Source organism: Pongo abelii, chromosome 8 (genome assembly GCF_028885655.2).
Source record: "Pongo abelii isolate AG06213 chromosome 8, NHGRI_mPonAbe1-v2.0_pri, whole genome shotgun sequence".
Classification (NCBI taxonomy): Eukaryota; Metazoa; Chordata; class Mammalia; order Primates; family Hominidae; genus Pongo; species Pongo abelii.
The window spans coordinates 64713105-64728744 of record NC_071993.2 but is presented as its reverse complement, the minus strand read 5'-3'; the positions used below and the strand labels follow the sequence as shown (position 1 = coordinate 64728744).

The window sequence follows — 15640 nt, the reverse complement described above, 5'->3', positions numbered from 1 at the left end:
ACGCGTTCCCTTCTTTCCCAGCCCTCTTGTCTTAGAGTCACGTATGGGGGTCCTTCCAACCCGTGACTTGTTACCTAGGACCAGCTCTCAGCCACCCTCATGTCCCCTGAAGATCAGGGCCCAACACACAGGGCTTGCTCAGGCCCCAGTGGAAGTAAATTGCCTGCCCCACTCCACTGGCCTCTCTGTGGAGGCATGGAGAAGGAAACACTCTGATCCAGCCTTGTGAGCTTAGGGCCACGGAGGCTACACAGAGATAGGGGTCACAGACCTGGGCAGCACATCCCATTCTGGCTGGGGAATGTGATGTGTTGTGTGAGGCTGCACAACTGTCAGAGTGAGGCAGCTGATGGGTGGACGTTTGGGGTGTGCAGTTCTGGAAGGCTTCCTAGAGGAGTGAAGCGAGGAATGAGCACCCTGGCAGGAAGGGCTAAGGACACATGATGGGAAGGCAGTGGTAGGGGAGGTTAGGAAGCAAAGTGGGAGCCAGGCCTAAAGCGTTGTGTCCTATAACTTTATCCAGGGAGTATTTCAGTGTCAAAGTCCACCTTGTCTATCTGCAGCAGAGGCAGCCTTTCCAGAGTAGTGCTCAGGCTCACAAGTCCCAGGACACACCCTGGGGGAGCCTCCTAGGCCGGCTGTGGGATCTTGGGAGCAGTCTAGGGCTGCTGAGGCTGCAGGCAGGGCGGGGTATGGGGACAGTGCACAGGAACTGAGTGTCTGCTCTCTCTCCGCAGTCCCACCTCTTCGTGCTGCAGCTGGTACACCGGCCCTCTGTCCGCTCTGTGCTGCAAGGACTCCTCAAGAAGCGCCTCCTGCCCGCAGAGCACTGTATCACGAAAAGTGAGTCAGGGTGGGGATGGGGGTGAGGGCCAGACTCCATCCCCACCTGAGTTTAGGACTGAGAAGCAGTCACCATTCACCTGGAACTGACCTTTGCCTCCGTGCATGTCACCACCGGGCCTGGAGTGTCCCTGAGCACGCCCCATCCTGAGGCTCATGCCTTCCTCCTGAGACTGTTGTCATGATCAGAGAAGCTGGGTGCCATAAGGGCTGGTGGGAGTTCTGGGACCTGCACTGTGTGGAAGAGCTGGCAGTCCAGCTTGGGAGCCAGAACAGGCATACCTGCAATAGCACAGGACATGAGGCAGATTAAAACAAAATGTCAGGAAGCAGGCTTCCTGGAGGAGGTGATGACCTGGGCCAGGCCTTTAAAAGATGGGAGGATTTAGAGAAGAGGGGATCTTCATCAGGCAGAGGGCACGGAGGGTGGATTCCAGATTGGCCTCCCTACTTCAACAGCTCATGCTTTTTTTTTTTTTTTTTGAGAGGGAATGTCGCTCTGTTACCCAGGCTGGAGTGCAGTGGCATGATCTTGGCTCACTGCAAGCTCCGCCTCCCGGGTTCACGCCATTTTCCTGCCTCAGCCTCCCGAGGAGTTGGGACTATAGGCACATGCCACCACGCCCGGCTAATTTTTTTTTTTTTTTTGAGATGGAGTCTCGCTCTGTCGTCCAGGCTGGAGTGCAGTGGCGCTATCTCCGCTCACTGCAAGCTCCGCCTCCCATGTTCACGCCATTCTCCTGCCTCAGCCTCCTGAGTAGCTGGGACTACAGGCGCCCGCCACCATGCCCGGCTAATTTTTTGTGTTTTAGTAGAGACGGGGTTTCACCGTGTTAGCCAGGATGGTCTCAATCTCCTGACGTCATGATCCGCCCACCTCGGCCTCCCAAAGTGCTGGGATTACAGGCGAGAGCCACCGCACCCAGCCACGCCCGGCTAATTTTTTTGTAATTTTAGTAGAAACAGGGTTTCACCGTGTTAGCCAGGATGGTCTGTATCTCCTGACCTCGCGACCCGCCCACCTCGGCCTCCCAAAGTGCTGGAATTACAGGCGTGAGCCACCACAACCACACCTGGCCAGCTCATGCTTAAACTCAGGAGAGGACTGGGCACAGTGGCTCATGCCTGTAATTCTAGCACTTTGGGAGGCCGAGGCAGGAGTCCAGGAATTCAAGACTAGCGTGGCCACATAGTGAGAGCCTGTCTCTCAGAAAAATAAAAAATTAGCCAGGCGTGGTGGCTTGTGCCTGTGGTCCCAGCTGCTCAGAAGGCTGAGGTGGGAGAATTCCTTTGAGCTGGGGAGGTCGAGGCTGCAGTGAGCCATGATCAAGCCACCACACTCCAGCCTGGGCAACACAGCCAGACACTGCCACAAAAAAAAAAAGAATTGGGATGGAGGGACTTGGCTTGGAGTCCCCTTTGAAGAAGACTCCGGGTGTGGACTCAGGGGCCCTGTGCAAGAGGTACAGGGCCACTCTTCACATTGCTGCCCTGAGCCCTGGGATTCCAGCAGGCAGCTGTCCGTTTCCATTTCCACATGTGCAGAGTGAAGTGCAGGAGTGCCTGAGGGGGCTTTTCACTGACCCAGTAAATCAGAGAAGTGCCATAATGACTTTCCATGAGCTTTGCAGACATCCCCCTTCCTCGCAAAGGCAGGGCTTGCTCTGCAGAGACAGGGGAACTGCCACAGCCACCACCTCGGGCACACACACACCACACGTGTCCCACATGGAGACAGCAGCCCGGGCACCTGGCCCTATGACTGCCACACACTGCCCTCTCAGTGTTTGGTGTGGGCTGGGAGGAGGACCAGGACATGCCCCGGCTGCACGAGGAACTGGGGAGCACGTGCAGACCCCCCACCTCTGCAGGACTGCCTTGCCATCCTCACTTGTCTGTGCCTCCTGCCCCGCAGTCAAGCGGAATTTCAGCAGCGTGGCTGCCTCCTCGGGCAACACGACCCTCAACGGGGAGGATGGGGTGGAGCAGACGGCCATCAAGGTGTCTCTGAAGTGCCCCATCACATTCCGGCGCATCCAGCTGCCTGCTCGAGGACACGATTGCAAGCATGTCCAGGTCAGCGGCCCCAGAAAGCACAGCTCCGGCAAGACACCTAGACTCTGGCTGGGATGGTGAGGGGTAGGCAGAGGGGCAACAGGGCCTGTCCAAACACTGTCCTGAAGGACGTCATGGAGATTAGCAGCTGGCATCACTCAATTTCAGCCATCATTTATCTTTGAGCATCTTTTCTGTGTGCTTAAGGCCAAAGGGGCTACAGAAAGAAATGGGTTTGGACAGCCCCTGCCCTGGCAGATGGCAGTTGCCAGCTGGAAGTCCCACACACATGGCAGGGCTGATTGGGGGCCCAAGAGCAGGGACACCACTGTCCAGTTCATGCCTCCGTCCAGGGCCTTGCATCAAGCCAGTGTTCAGGAAGTAGCCCTGGCGTGAGTGACAGTCCCAGTCTGAGCAGGCAGTGAGAGAGCAATGAGTAAACATTGGCAGCCCGGCCTGGAAGAAGAACAAGGAGCCGTCCTCTGGAACCTGGGTGTGGTGGGCATGCAGAAGGGGCCCACGGCTGTCACCTGCAGCTGGTCCTGAGGGTGCAGTGGGACAGGAGCTTCCCCTCCTCCCTCCCAAAGAATGCTGTGGGCAAGAGGATGGTCTGGTCACTTTATCTGATACAGATCGATGAACTTGATCATACTTGTCTTCGGTGCCTGGGCTAGGCTGAAGGGGCTACCCCTGGCCTCGTTGAAAGGGGCTATTACAGGGCAAAAAACAGCGAGAGTCAGCTGGGGTGGGGACCAGGAAGGCTTCTCAGAGGATGTAGGCACAGGGTCATTTGGGGCATGGGAGGTGGTGTGAGGGATGCTGGGGTGGAGGCATAAGGACTCTGCGTGGTAGAAAGGTAGCATTGCTTTCACTCCACCCAGCCCCAGCGCTGGGTTTCTCCCACAGCCTATCTTTCTCTCTGGTGGGGAAGTTATTCCAAGGGTCCTTGAGGCACATCTAGGCAGTTTCTGACAGTCCTGGTCTCAGCTGTGTCTGTCTGTCTGTCTGTCTGTCTGCAGTGCTTTGATCTGGAATCATACCTGCAGCTGAATTGCGAGAGAGGGACCTGGAGGTGTCCTGTGTGCAAGTGAGTGATGCCCACCCCGGTGGGGGCTTCCCCCATCCCCCAACCACAGAGGGGAGGGGCCAGCTACCTCCCACCTCCACCTGCCCTAAATGCAAACCAGAACCCAAACATGGCAGAGGGGCTCAGGTTATGGGGGCTCCTGGTGGTCCCTTGGTATCACGCGGTCAGAGTCCCCGTCTCTTGTGCCTCCAGTAGTAACCAGCAGCAGGGGTGGGACCCCACTGACACTGAGGTGGATGGGCTGTGCCCCTACCTCCTTGGGTCCTGTAGCAGAGGCCAAGCTCCCCGTCTCCTTTTCCAGTAAAACCGCTCTGCTGGAGGGCCTGGAGGTGGATCAGTACATGTGGGGAATCCTGAATGCCATCCAACAGTAAGTGGGGCCCCAGCAAGGGTCAGGGGGTGGGAGGGCACGAGGCCTGGATTAGAGCAAGGTGAACAGGTGGATAGCCCTGACACAGCCCTCCCCTCCCAGGCCAGCAGACCGTGACCCACATCCCCCACCTCTCTGTCTCTTGCCCTCGGGGGCCTCTGGATCTGGGGACAAATGAACTTCCCAGAAAGCATGAAAGCCAGCCACAGCAGGAGGCTGACAGTGCCCCACCCCGACCCTCCACCTGCTGCTCCCCACGCGGGAGCCCTTGAGGCCAGCTGCCCTGTGCCCAGCCACTTGCTTTTCTAGCCTCAGTCTCCCCATATGTCAAAGATATATAGAGAAATCCCTGCCAGGCTTCCGCCTTGTCCACAGTATGGTGAGAGTGGGAGCAGGGGCCTCAACAAGGTCACCTTGGTGTCTGTCGGAGCTGGAGGTGCTTTTATGCCCAAAACCAGGCACCCCGGAGCCTCAGCTCTGCCACCCTTCCTCCCCCAGCTCTGAGTTTGAAGAGGTCACCATCGATCCCACGTGCAGCTGGCGGCCAGTGCCCATCAAGTCGGACTTACACATCAAGGACGACCCTGACGGCATCCCCTCCAAGCGGTTCAAGACCATGAGTCCCAGCCAGATGATCATGCCCAATGTCATGGAGATGATCGCAGCCCTGGGCCCCGGCCCTTCCCCCTACCCCCTCCCGCCTCCTCCGGGGGGCACCAACTCCAACGACTACAGCAGCCAAGGTGGGTGATGCCAGGCAGGGAGGAAGGGAGAAGGAGGGCAGCCCCAAGTCCCTGCAGGGGCACCGAATTTCTATGCTGATGGTGGCAGGGCTCGGGGGTGTGGTTGAAGAGAGAGAAGTAACACATCCTCCAATAAACAGTTCCCAGTTTGCTAGACTTGAGGGTACATGGGCCTAGCCCAGGGGCTTCAGAGCCTGCCCTGGTGGGAGATACGACTGCTGCCTCTTCCCAGCCAATCTCCTCTGGGGCTGCTGGCAGCATACACCCACCCGAGTTCTTGGCCTTACCCCCTGCCCTCCCATATTTTTTCTGTGATATCTACATTTCCCCTGCAACTTTCCTGCCCTCCTAGGGACAGAGTCCAGGTTCCTGGAGCCTCGGCCTTTGGCCACCAAGGTCACCCACTGGCCCTTATGCTCCCGGCTGCCCAGACCAAGTTTTACCCCTACTGCCACTGATTCCTGGAAAGTACCCCCCACTGGGTGGCAGCTCCCCCTGGGATCCCTGATCTTAGGTCCCCATGAGAGGCCCAGTGAGGTTAGGCCACCTAGCCAAACTCCCACAGTGTGCCAAGGGCCAAGCCTCCCAGCCTGCTGATCCTCTGACCCCTGCCATCACCACATGGTGGAGGGTACAGTGACCAGGGAGGCGGAACAGCTGGCTTCTGCGGGTGTCATCCTGAGTCTGCTGCAGCTTTCTTTGTGGGCTTGGCAGAACATGCACCCACTCTGGGCCTGGGTCTTGCTGAGTATGAAAAGTGCCCACATTGGGGAGTAGCTCAGCAGGTCTGCTATAGGCTCAGGCCATGTCCCCCACTCCCCACAGGAGCCTGGCCTGCCCCCTTTGTCCCACTCTGCCCCCTCCTCCATAGCAGTAAGGGCAGTACATCCTCTGGGGTACCACAGACCATGGGACAGGGCTGAGTGGCTGCTCTATCCTATAGCCCAGAAGCCTCAGGCTGCTGTGACCGACTGCAGCCTCGCAAGAGGAAAAGGACTTGGCTTGTATTTTTACACACACTGTTCCCTGGGGGTGGCCACTATCCCTCTGGGTGACCCCTCCCCTCCCCATCTCATCCCTTCCTAGGCAACAACTACCAAGGCCATGGCAACTTTGACTTCCCCCACGGAAACCCTGGAGGGACATCCATGAATGACTTCATGCACGGGCCCCCCCAGCTTTCCCACCCCCCGGAGATGCCCAACAACATGGCCGCCCTCGAGAAACCCCTCAGCCACCCCATGCAGGAAACTGTGAGTACCTCCTCCTCACCCCATCCCATTCCCCAGCCTTTGGGGTTGATGCCTTGGGATCTGGATATCCTGTTCCCTCCCAGGCAAGGCAGAGGATGAAGAATTGGGTGTGTGGGCTCAGAATGGAATAGGAGGGGTCTGACTGAGGCTAGGTCGTGGCCTGTCAGCATCCTTAGACTTGGCTGTTTTACCTAGGATTTCGGATTCTCTGGAGATGGGGGAAGCTTCAGGCTCTTCCCCAAACACTCACCACCCCGTGCATACACACACACGTGCATGCATTCGCCACTACCTAGCACATGCCATCAGCCCTCTCCCTCTCCCACTTGCACACTCTTACACTCACCTAACACGGTTCCAGCCACCTCGACTTTTGTCCCAAACCCAGGCACTTATTCTCCAAGGATCTGAATTCAGGGTATTACCACCTCCAACAAAAGAAATGCTAGGAAGTCTGATTATCTGAAGAGCATTCACTTCTTGTTCTGTTTCACACTTATTGACATATGTCTTGTGTGGCTGACGATGTCCCTGGTGGGGGAAGGTGTCCTGTGCTGTCCACGGGCCCCCCCTTCCTGTGGCCCCAGTGGCAGTGGCAGGAGGCCCTCCTGTCCCCTGGAGTCCTCATCCAGTGAGTGCCACGTGGTTCCACTGATTTTAACAAGCGTTTTCTGAGCTGTGCTCTGCGCAGACCGTGTGACAGGTGTAAGCAAGACAGGCCTTGTGCTAATGGAGCAAAACTCCTGGCAGTGCGTGGGTGCAGGAAGAACAGTTAGGGTTTGGAGAAACTGAAGCCTCCGGAGGCTGAAGTGGTGTGTCTGAGGTCTCAGTCATTCTGGGCTCTCATCTTGGGGAGGAGGGGCCATCGCTGAGCACATGGCTGTGGGTCTTGGGCCACACCAGCCAGGGAGAGGGCCCGGGGTCCTGCCAGTGTCTGGCAGTGGGCTTGGGTGGCCTGCACGGGAAGGAGCCTCTGGATTATACTGCCTTCCACACACCTGACATGGAATTGCCTCAGGACTCTAGGTGAGGGAGCAGCAACTTTCCCTCAGGACCCCAGGAGTCCAAGTCGGAAATAGATGCTTCGTGGAGCTTTGGCCAAGTTTTTCAAAGTTACTCTCTGCCCCATGGGGCTTGTGATTTCTGGGGGCTTCTTTCCTGGTGCCCCTTCCTGGGCCCTGAGGGCATCCCACACCCAGAGACACCAAAATCACACCCCCCGACACACACACATCCTGCGCCCTCACAGTTCCTAACACTGGAATATGGAGTGAGAATGCCGTCTATTTCCCCTTGACAACCAAGCTTTTTCCTGCCTCCTGTGAGCCCTGCTGCCTGCATTCTGTGTGGCGGGATCTGAGCCTGTGAGTTGACCTCAGAGCCCCTTAAGATGCTCTCTAGATGGTCCTGTCCTCCATTTCTGAGCTCTCACTAGAGGTCAAGCAGACCTGGAAATGCGGATGTGCCAGGTCGGTGGGGCAGGGCAGTCACAGGTAAACTTCTACCACACCTGCCCAGGTGGAGGCAGCCACACCCCCAGCTGAGCCCAAGGCTGGGAGGCACTGCCATGCCCGCAGAGACTGGCCAGAGCGCTCCAACCAGATGCTGCTGCCCCCACAGACTGCCCATACTGGTGGCAGGTTGACAGGTGTGTCAGCAGTGCTCCAACAGCACCTGCCCCTCCATGCTGGAGACATTCCAGCCAGATACAAAGCCGAGGGGCACAGCTGCCTCTGAAGATCCAGGGACTGTCTGTCTTGAGCTGGGCTGCACAGCTGGAGTGTGGAGCCCCTCCCTGCTCTCCCAGGGTGGGCACTGAGGGCGTCTACAGGAGTGGGAGCCCCAAGCTGGCCTCTCACTGACCATGGGTGGTGGCCCATTCCTCCAGCCTCTTGTATGTGTCTCATAAACGGATCTCCCAAGATCTCCAGCACCACGGTTGCAAGGTCATCTCATTCTTGGGGCTTGGACTGGAAGGGCACTGTGCTCCCTAAGGCCACATGGGATTGGGGCCCTGCACCCTGAGAAGGGGCCACCTGGACCGTGGGCAGAGACCGACCCATAGCAAGGCCTGGGAAGCAGTTTTAGGAGAAACAGGAAGAGGAAGTTGGGGATGGGCAAAGACCAAGGATGGTGTGGCTGCAAATTCTAAATGCACACAGGAAGAACATGTCAGTGTGTTCTGTGTGGCCGCCCTAGGATGGGGCAGGGTGAGGGAACAAAAAGACCAAGGAAGCATGTCCCAGGCTGCTGTTCCAGTGGAGCACCTGGAGCATCCGTGAGCCCCCATCACTGGCAGAGCGAAAGTGGGGCTGGGGGCTGTCAGGGATGCTTGCAGTGGGGTCAGGGCTTGGTCTGCGAGGATTCCCCAGCCTTTCACTTTGAAGGAGGGTCTGCTTGGGACAGCAAACAGGCTAGCAGAGGACTGTTCATATCTCACCCACCTGCCCACAGACAGCCCAGTTTTCAGTGCACGTGCCCACAGGAGGGTGCGAGTCCTCTAGTTCATCTGTTAGAGAGGCACCGCCAGCCTCACCCTCAGCAAGACACCCACCATTGGTGAACCGTCACTCAGTCTCCTTGTCCTTGGAGTCTCGGAGGTGCCTGCCTCCCTCACAACCCTGTGTTTTTGAGGGCTGGTGCCGACCAAGTGGGATGTCTAGGAAAAGGGTCTGGCAGGGTGTGAAGATGCCCCTGGCTGGCCAGGTGCCCACCCAGCCCTGCTTCTCTGACAGCCAAATTCCACCCGGGCTACAGGGCTTGTGCCAAGGCCCCAGCTGCTTCACACTTTGGGCTGGCAGAAGGCGACTTCGTGCCCAGCATCACCCCGCCCAGGGCCCACTTGGGAGGTGCAGACCCAGTCCTGAGCCGCACGCCCGCCCAATGCTGTCTGTCTGTGTCTGCTCTCTGCCGCCCAGCTTGGGGTCTGCACCACGCTGCGGCAGCCGCCCTCCTGCCTCCCGCTGCCCGGAACATGCCCATTCTGCTTCTCCATCCTGCCCTCGCTGTTGTTCGTTGTCTGGGCGGGGAGGTGGAGGGGCCTGGGGGAGCCCAGGCCCAGCTCCCCGTGTCTGTGCTTGTGTCAAAGCTCTCCCCACCTCCTGGGTCTCCACGTGGCCCGAGAGGTCCCCGCCATCCCCCTGCAGCCTCCCCGATGGGCGGTTTTGCGGGAGAAATTTTTCTTTGTTTCTCTGCCCAGAAACAACGTTCAGCCTCGTACCGGGTGGCCACGTTTCGGGGGTTGTGACTTCCCTGGTTGTGTTGGGTTTCATTTTCTCCAGGCATGGTCGCCGTGCCTCCTCACCTCACCTCTCTTCTCTCCCGCTCTCTCCTCCTCCACAGATGCCACACGCTGGCAGCTCTGACCAGCCCCACCCCTCCATACAACAAGGTTTGCACGTACCACACCCCAGCAGCCAGTCAGGGCCTCCATTACATCACAGTGGGGCTCCTCCTCCTCCTCCTTCCCAGCCTCCCCGGCAGCCGCCACAGGCCGCTCCCAGCAGCCATCCACACAGCGACCTGACCTTTAACCCCTCCTCAGCCTTAGAGGGTCAGGCCGGAGCGCAGGGAGCGTCCGACATGCCGGAGCCTTCGCTGGATGTAAGTTGGGGTCGCCACTCGCCTTGGCCTGGGGCTAGGCCTGGCGCCGGGACCTGCCCGAGAGAAGGGGTGGGTGTGAGGGCTCGAGGCCCCGAGGGGAGGAGGTGGGTGGGTGGTGGGAGGGCTTCAGCCAGACCTGGCTCCAGACCAGGAAGCCCCACGATGGGGAAGTGTCACCACTGAGGGTCCCCCCTTGCTGGCTCCTATCCCCCAAGTCCCTTTGGCCATAGCCCTGAACCCCAGCCCTGACCCACCTTCTGACCCAAGCCCTGCGGGGGTCCCTCGCGCCGCAGCACAGGAGGGTCCCTGCCCTCCCCCGATGGTGAGCTTGCGGTTTCTGTGTCTGCCTCTCTGGCCCGGGCAGGGAGGGCTGGAGGGAGAAGCTGTCTGTCTGCCTCGCTGGTGTGTGTCTGTCTCCAGTTTTCTTGTCCGTGTGTTGTCCATGCCCTGCTTCCGCTTGCTCCATTGCTCACTCCGAGAGGCCCCCATGTGGGTGACAGAAGGTGGGGGCAGAGGGGGCAGCCTTGGGTCACAGCCAGGGGCAGCAGGCCAGCACGGGCAGCAGAGGTGCCAGGGCTCCTACCCTGAGGTCTGGAAGATGGTGGGGTTCACCCTGGATGATGGGGCTGGGCTGCTGGACGGGGCTGGCGGGTTGGGACCGAGCACCGGCCCCACCCATGCCTACCACAGAGCTGGTGCCAGACTCCGGGAGGAGGCTTGTCCTCGGCCACTCCTGTTCTTCACCCCCAGCCCTGCTCTGTCAGCCTCTGCCCCAGCAGCATCAGAGGAGCTCTGTGCTAGCTAGGACTCACTGTGCAGCCATCTCAGGTCTTTGCCCGGTGTTCCCCCTCAGACCAGGCCAGTGGGGCTGCTTTTAGATGCATGAGGCTCCCCATGTGACAGACTCCAAGGATATCTCAGTAGAGGGTAGGGACAGTCTGCAACCCCTCCGGGGCCACAGGGAAGGATGGCTGCCAGTCAGCCACAGGCTCACCAAGGAGTGGCGAGCCCTTGAGAGAGGGATGGTGGGTAAGGGGGTGCGGGAACCACTCGCCTTCCTGCCTTCCCACCAGCCCACCTCCTTGTGCTTACACGTGAAGCATGTGATTTCAGCTGGGAGGCCCAAATGACCTGCCATGGGGCCTTCCCAGCTTAGGGCTGAAGTCCATGCCTGAAAAGGGTCAGCCCTGCTCAGGCCTCAGCTGGTGGGCTGCCGGTCCCAATCCCGAGGCTTGAAATGAGCATGGGGGTGCCCCACACTCGGTGCAGTGGCCGGGGTGTGTGTGGGGATACCTGACAGGCCCAGGCCCAAGGCTGTTCTCTTCCCCTTTTTTTGGCTAGAGTCCTGAGAGGCAGGCGGAGGGGGACGGGCCAGGGCGCCCCTGCATTCCTCACCCGGGGCCTGCCTCTCAGGCACACCTCATCTGAACTTCGTTACTCCTTCTTTTCCAGCTCCTTCCCGAACTCACAAATCCTGACGAGCTCCTGTCTTATCTGGACCCCCCCGACCTGCCGAGCAATAGTAACGATGACCTCCTGTCTCTATTTGAGAACAACTGAGGGCCACCCGGTCGGGGCCATCCCTCCACACTCTGCGTCCTACCCCACTTACCCAACACATTTTTCCACTTGGGAGCCTGTGCCCTCAGACCGCCCCGCACCAGAGCCACGGGCTGTGGGGCGGGGAGCCCTCCCCTGCTGCAGCCCTCTCAGAACAGAGGGGTAGGGAGGGTGCGCCAGGAAGGCTGTGTGGGTCTGGAGCCCACGTCCCACCTGCACACCCTGGGCTTGGGCCCATGCCCAGTGCAGGCCTGAAGACCACCCTCCTGAGAGGAACCAGCCCGGTAAGAGGGCGCACGCCGATGCGGCTTCCCGGTCCCTCCGCGTGTGCCGATTCCAGATGACCTTCCAGTGTCCCCAAGGTTCTTCCATCTTCTAGACTGTAACCCTGCCTCCCTGCTTCCTGGTCCAGAGCCTCCCTCCAGTGACTGTGGAGCCTGAGAAGACCCCCGGGCCCCAGCATGGGCCCCGAGCCTTGGAGGAGCACTGGCAGTTGGTGGCAGTGAGACCAGCCTACCCACCACTACCCACCACAGAAAAGCACAAACCTCTGGGAAAGACAACGTCTCTCGGGGGCCAGGGGTCATCATCGGTTTGACCCCTGACCTATAAGCCAAGATACCCCGTAAACACACTCAGAAAGCAGAGAAAAAGGACAAGATTCTGTGTTTGAGAGGGGGTCTGCCATTCCTGCTTGGGGACTGGTGGGAAAGGGCCAGGACATCTTCTGAGCCAGGACGTCTCTGAGGCTCCACCTCCAAGCTCAGACAGGGCCCAGGCTTGGGGAACAGAGAGAGCAGGTGTGCACCCAACCAAAGTGATTGTGCCCTTGGTTGGGGGGCGCGGGCATATAACCTATCAGAATCAAACAGGAGCGGCAACTTCTAACTTTGCTCCAAGCCACTCTCTTTTTAAACAGCAACAATTTAAAGCTATGAAGTCACCTGGAGAAAAGGAACGTTGTGCTTGGACAGCAAGCAAACCATTTCTCTCCGTCTGTTCTGTTTTTCTCCTAGTCCCTATCCTGCCACCTCTCCAAGACTTCCGTGGGACACCCACTTCCCTCTGTGTCCTAGTTCTCTTTGTCCAATCAGATGGCAAGGGCAGTGCGTGGAAAGGCCGGGGAGGTGCAGAAACCGGAGCCCAGGGCAATGGTGTCTGTCCAGCCCCTCCCTCTGTCCCTGTGCTCCAAGCTGCCCCCGGCTGCAGCCCAGGCCATGGCCATGTGCACCAGTATGTACCTGCAGGCATGGGGGGGGAGGGGGGCGTGTTTCTGGGCCTGCCCCAAACACTGCCCTTGGCTGCCAGCTTCCCCTGCCTGCACTCCTCCACCATCACAATCTCACCCCACACTCCTGCTCACTCAAGCAAAAGCAGCCTCTGGCCTTCCCTCCACCGCTTTGCTCCATCTGGCTTACCACTCTCCAGGGCGTCCTGGGGAGCCTGTCCTGTGTTCACTTTGTTTCAGGCTGGTCTGTGCCCCGTGAGCCACATGGCCTAGGGTGGTGCCAGGTTGTCCCGTCACTGGGATCACATCTGTAAACTTTTTGCGCCCTTCCCAGCTGCTGCCTGGGGCCCTTTCCTGCTCTCCCGTTTGCTGTGGGTGGTCCCCAGCACTCCTCTGTGGGTTTTACCGGAAAGGTGGCCCCAGCTGTTGACTTCCAGTCACTGTCCCAGACGGCACAAGGTTTTCTGTAGGAAAGCTGCCATTGCCCCTGCCCCTTTTTTTCCTTTGTCCCGTTGTCGTCGAGGTTTTTTCAAATAGCGTGTTGTTCAGTATGCAAATCAATTATTTTGAGAATCGCTTTTGTAAATATCTTTGTGAATATTTTAGTATCGTCTTTGATAATATTCAACATTTTCATGACCTGGTTATAGCCTTTGCTGGTGTTTTTAAAATACCTAGACTCAATGACAAAGACCGAGTCTTATTTTTTTTTTAAACAAAAACAAAAAAAGCAACCAGGGCTATTTGTACAGTTGAAGGGACGAACAGAATGGGCGGCTGTGCTGGGAGTTGGAAGACCGGGCAGCCCGCTATTTAGAGCCATCCCTCAGTCAGCTGGCAGGGACAAGCCAACGCCAGGTAGCATGTGGCCACCCTTGCCCAGTGTCTGTGGCCTGGCAAGTGGCCACGCCCTATGTCAGACCATCTGGGAATTAAGCTCCAGACAGACTTACAGATGCCTTCCTTAGGCGTTCTTGCTTCTTGCCTTGATACTTTGCCCCAGAAAGGCCTGGGATTCATTCTGGTTCTTATCAGGGTGTGTCCACACTCTGCTCACAGGTGGATCCACAGCTTTCCAGTGCAGAGAGTCGAGATGCTCCCTGCAGCCCAGGCCCCGAGCACCTCCTGCAACCATCCCTGGGCTCAGCACCTGAGGCGGGTTTCCTGGTTCCCCTCTCCAGCAAGCCTCCACCAGCAAGCTCGGCCCAGAGCTTCCCTTCCGGCCGGCTCTGAACCATGCATGGTGCCTACAGCCTGCAGTCTGGAGACAAGCTCTTCTGGAGTGCTCTGGGAGCCAGGCCAGGGTGTGAGGGAGGTGCAGAGGCATCCGGGACGGGAACAAGCCGCAGGTTGTGACAGGTGCAGGTAGACAACGCCCATAAGCAGAGATGGTCCTGAACTCTGGAGAGATCCTTCCCTGATCCTTTCGGACGATTACTTGGAGCCATAAGTAACCTCAGCAAAAACGAGGCCTCTGCAAGCCACTTTTCCATGCCAAGCATCCACCCGGCCCACAGGCATGTTTCTGCCGCCACTCCGCAAGATGCACAGGGAACCAGCAGGCAGGCGGGAAGGGCCAAGTACAGGCAATCACCCCCATCTTCTTGGTTTGAAGCTTTATCCATGTATCATGTTCCCTGTAGCCATTTTATTTTTTAAGAAACTGCTAATACTTTCTCCCTAATGAAAGCCCTGACCCCCCAGAGAGCTACAGGTCTGCTCCCGACGGGCCTCGGGCCTGACCCGTCCACACAGGGCCGTGTCAACAGCAGCGACTCAAGGGACGTGTGTACATATGTAAATGAGAAATAGAGACGTGTCAACAGATGCATTCATTTCTCTTGGAATGTGTATTGTTTTTATTTTGCGAAACAAAACAAAACAAAAAAAGCTTGGAACTCCATCATGTGGAAAAACTAGATCCTGTTGGTTATAGCATTTGTGAGTTCTCCACGTCTGTCTCTCTCGCTCATGTAATATACTCTGACCCTGAGTGGAAAGGGGTTTTTGTTCTGTTTTTATTTTACCTACATGTACTATTTAGCTTCAGTGTACTAGTCCTGCCACCTGTGTATTTTTAGGGTGCTATGGAAATAATGAAAAGAAACGGGGATTTCAGAAGAAAATTGTAACCAAATTCATACTTTGTATAATTTTTGATATCATGATCACAGGTGATTCACACGTACACACATAAACACACCCACCAGTGCAGCCTGAAGTAACTCCCACAGAAACCATCATCGTCTTTGTACATCGTATGTACAATGCAATCATTTCATACTTTAAACTGGTCAAAAAACTAATTGTGATTTCTAGTCTTGCAAAGCTGTATGTAGTTAGATGATGTGACAACCTCTAATATTTATCTAATAAATATGTATTCAGATGAAACCTGTATATTAGGTGTTCATGTGGTTATTTTGTATTTAAAGATCAAATTATTTGACTATTGCTAGACATTTCTATACTCTGTTGTAACACTGAGGTATCTCATTTGCCCATGTTAATTTTTTTCTAAATAAATTGACAAAAACGAAGGTTTGGCGAATTAGCTATTTTGTGGATGTTAAGGAGTGGTTTGGGTGTTTTTGCTTTTGTTTTAAACCACACCCCCCGCCCTGTTACCCTCTGCACACACAAAAAAGAAAGGCAGGTGGTTTGGGTGTTGAGTTGGAAGAACCCCTGTCCATGGGGGTCCCTGGAACCAGTCCCTGATGGGGCAAGTGCAGTGTGTGGCTGGATGGTTGGGGGAGTTGGGGTGGCTGAATGGGGCCAGGTGGCTGCAGGGTGCTGGGGCACCTGTGCCATGTGACTCAGTGTCCAACAGTGTCCCATCTTTGATGGTCCCTTGTGGATTATGCTGGGTTTAAGTAGCAGGAACCTATTCATATTAAG

At 57.2% G+C, this 15640-nt stretch overlaps 1 protein-coding gene and 1 long non-coding RNA gene across 9 annotated transcripts in view; one reads left to right on the top strand and one right to left on the bottom strand.

Annotated features, from left to right (window-relative positions):
* ZMIZ1 (zinc finger MIZ-type containing 1) overlaps positions 1-15282 on the top strand; it is a 245837-nt gene extending 230555 nt beyond the window's left edge. For 6 of the 8 annotated variants that reach the window (XM_054522404.2, XM_024253583.3, XM_024253584.3 and 3 more), the window contains 8 exons: positions 738-843; positions 2759-2919; positions 3918-3985; positions 4287-4355; positions 4854-5098; positions 6185-6351; positions 9694-9954; positions 11407-15282. In XM_054522404.2, coding sequence (XP_054378379.2) covers positions 738-843; positions 2759-2919; positions 3918-3985; positions 4287-4355; positions 4854-5098; positions 6185-6351; positions 9694-9954; positions 11407-11514 — 1185 coding nt within the window. In that variant the 3' untranslated portion in view covers positions 11515-15282. The remainder of the gene's footprint in view (positions 1-737; positions 844-2758; positions 2920-3917; positions 3986-4286; positions 4356-4853; positions 5099-6184; positions 6352-9693; positions 9955-11406) is intronic. The other 2 variants (XM_063727598.1, XM_024253585.3) reach the window with 1 other exon arrangement.
* LOC129048254 (uncharacterized) lies at positions 634-9731 on the bottom strand. The gene is made up of 4 exons (XR_008510453.2): positions 9572-9731; positions 6698-6779; positions 935-1125; positions 634-829 (listed from the first exon to the last, which is right to left on the bottom strand). It is a non-coding gene; the product is annotated as an uncharacterized LOC129048254 (long non-coding RNA).
* Positions 15283-15640: the final 358 nt, after the last annotated feature.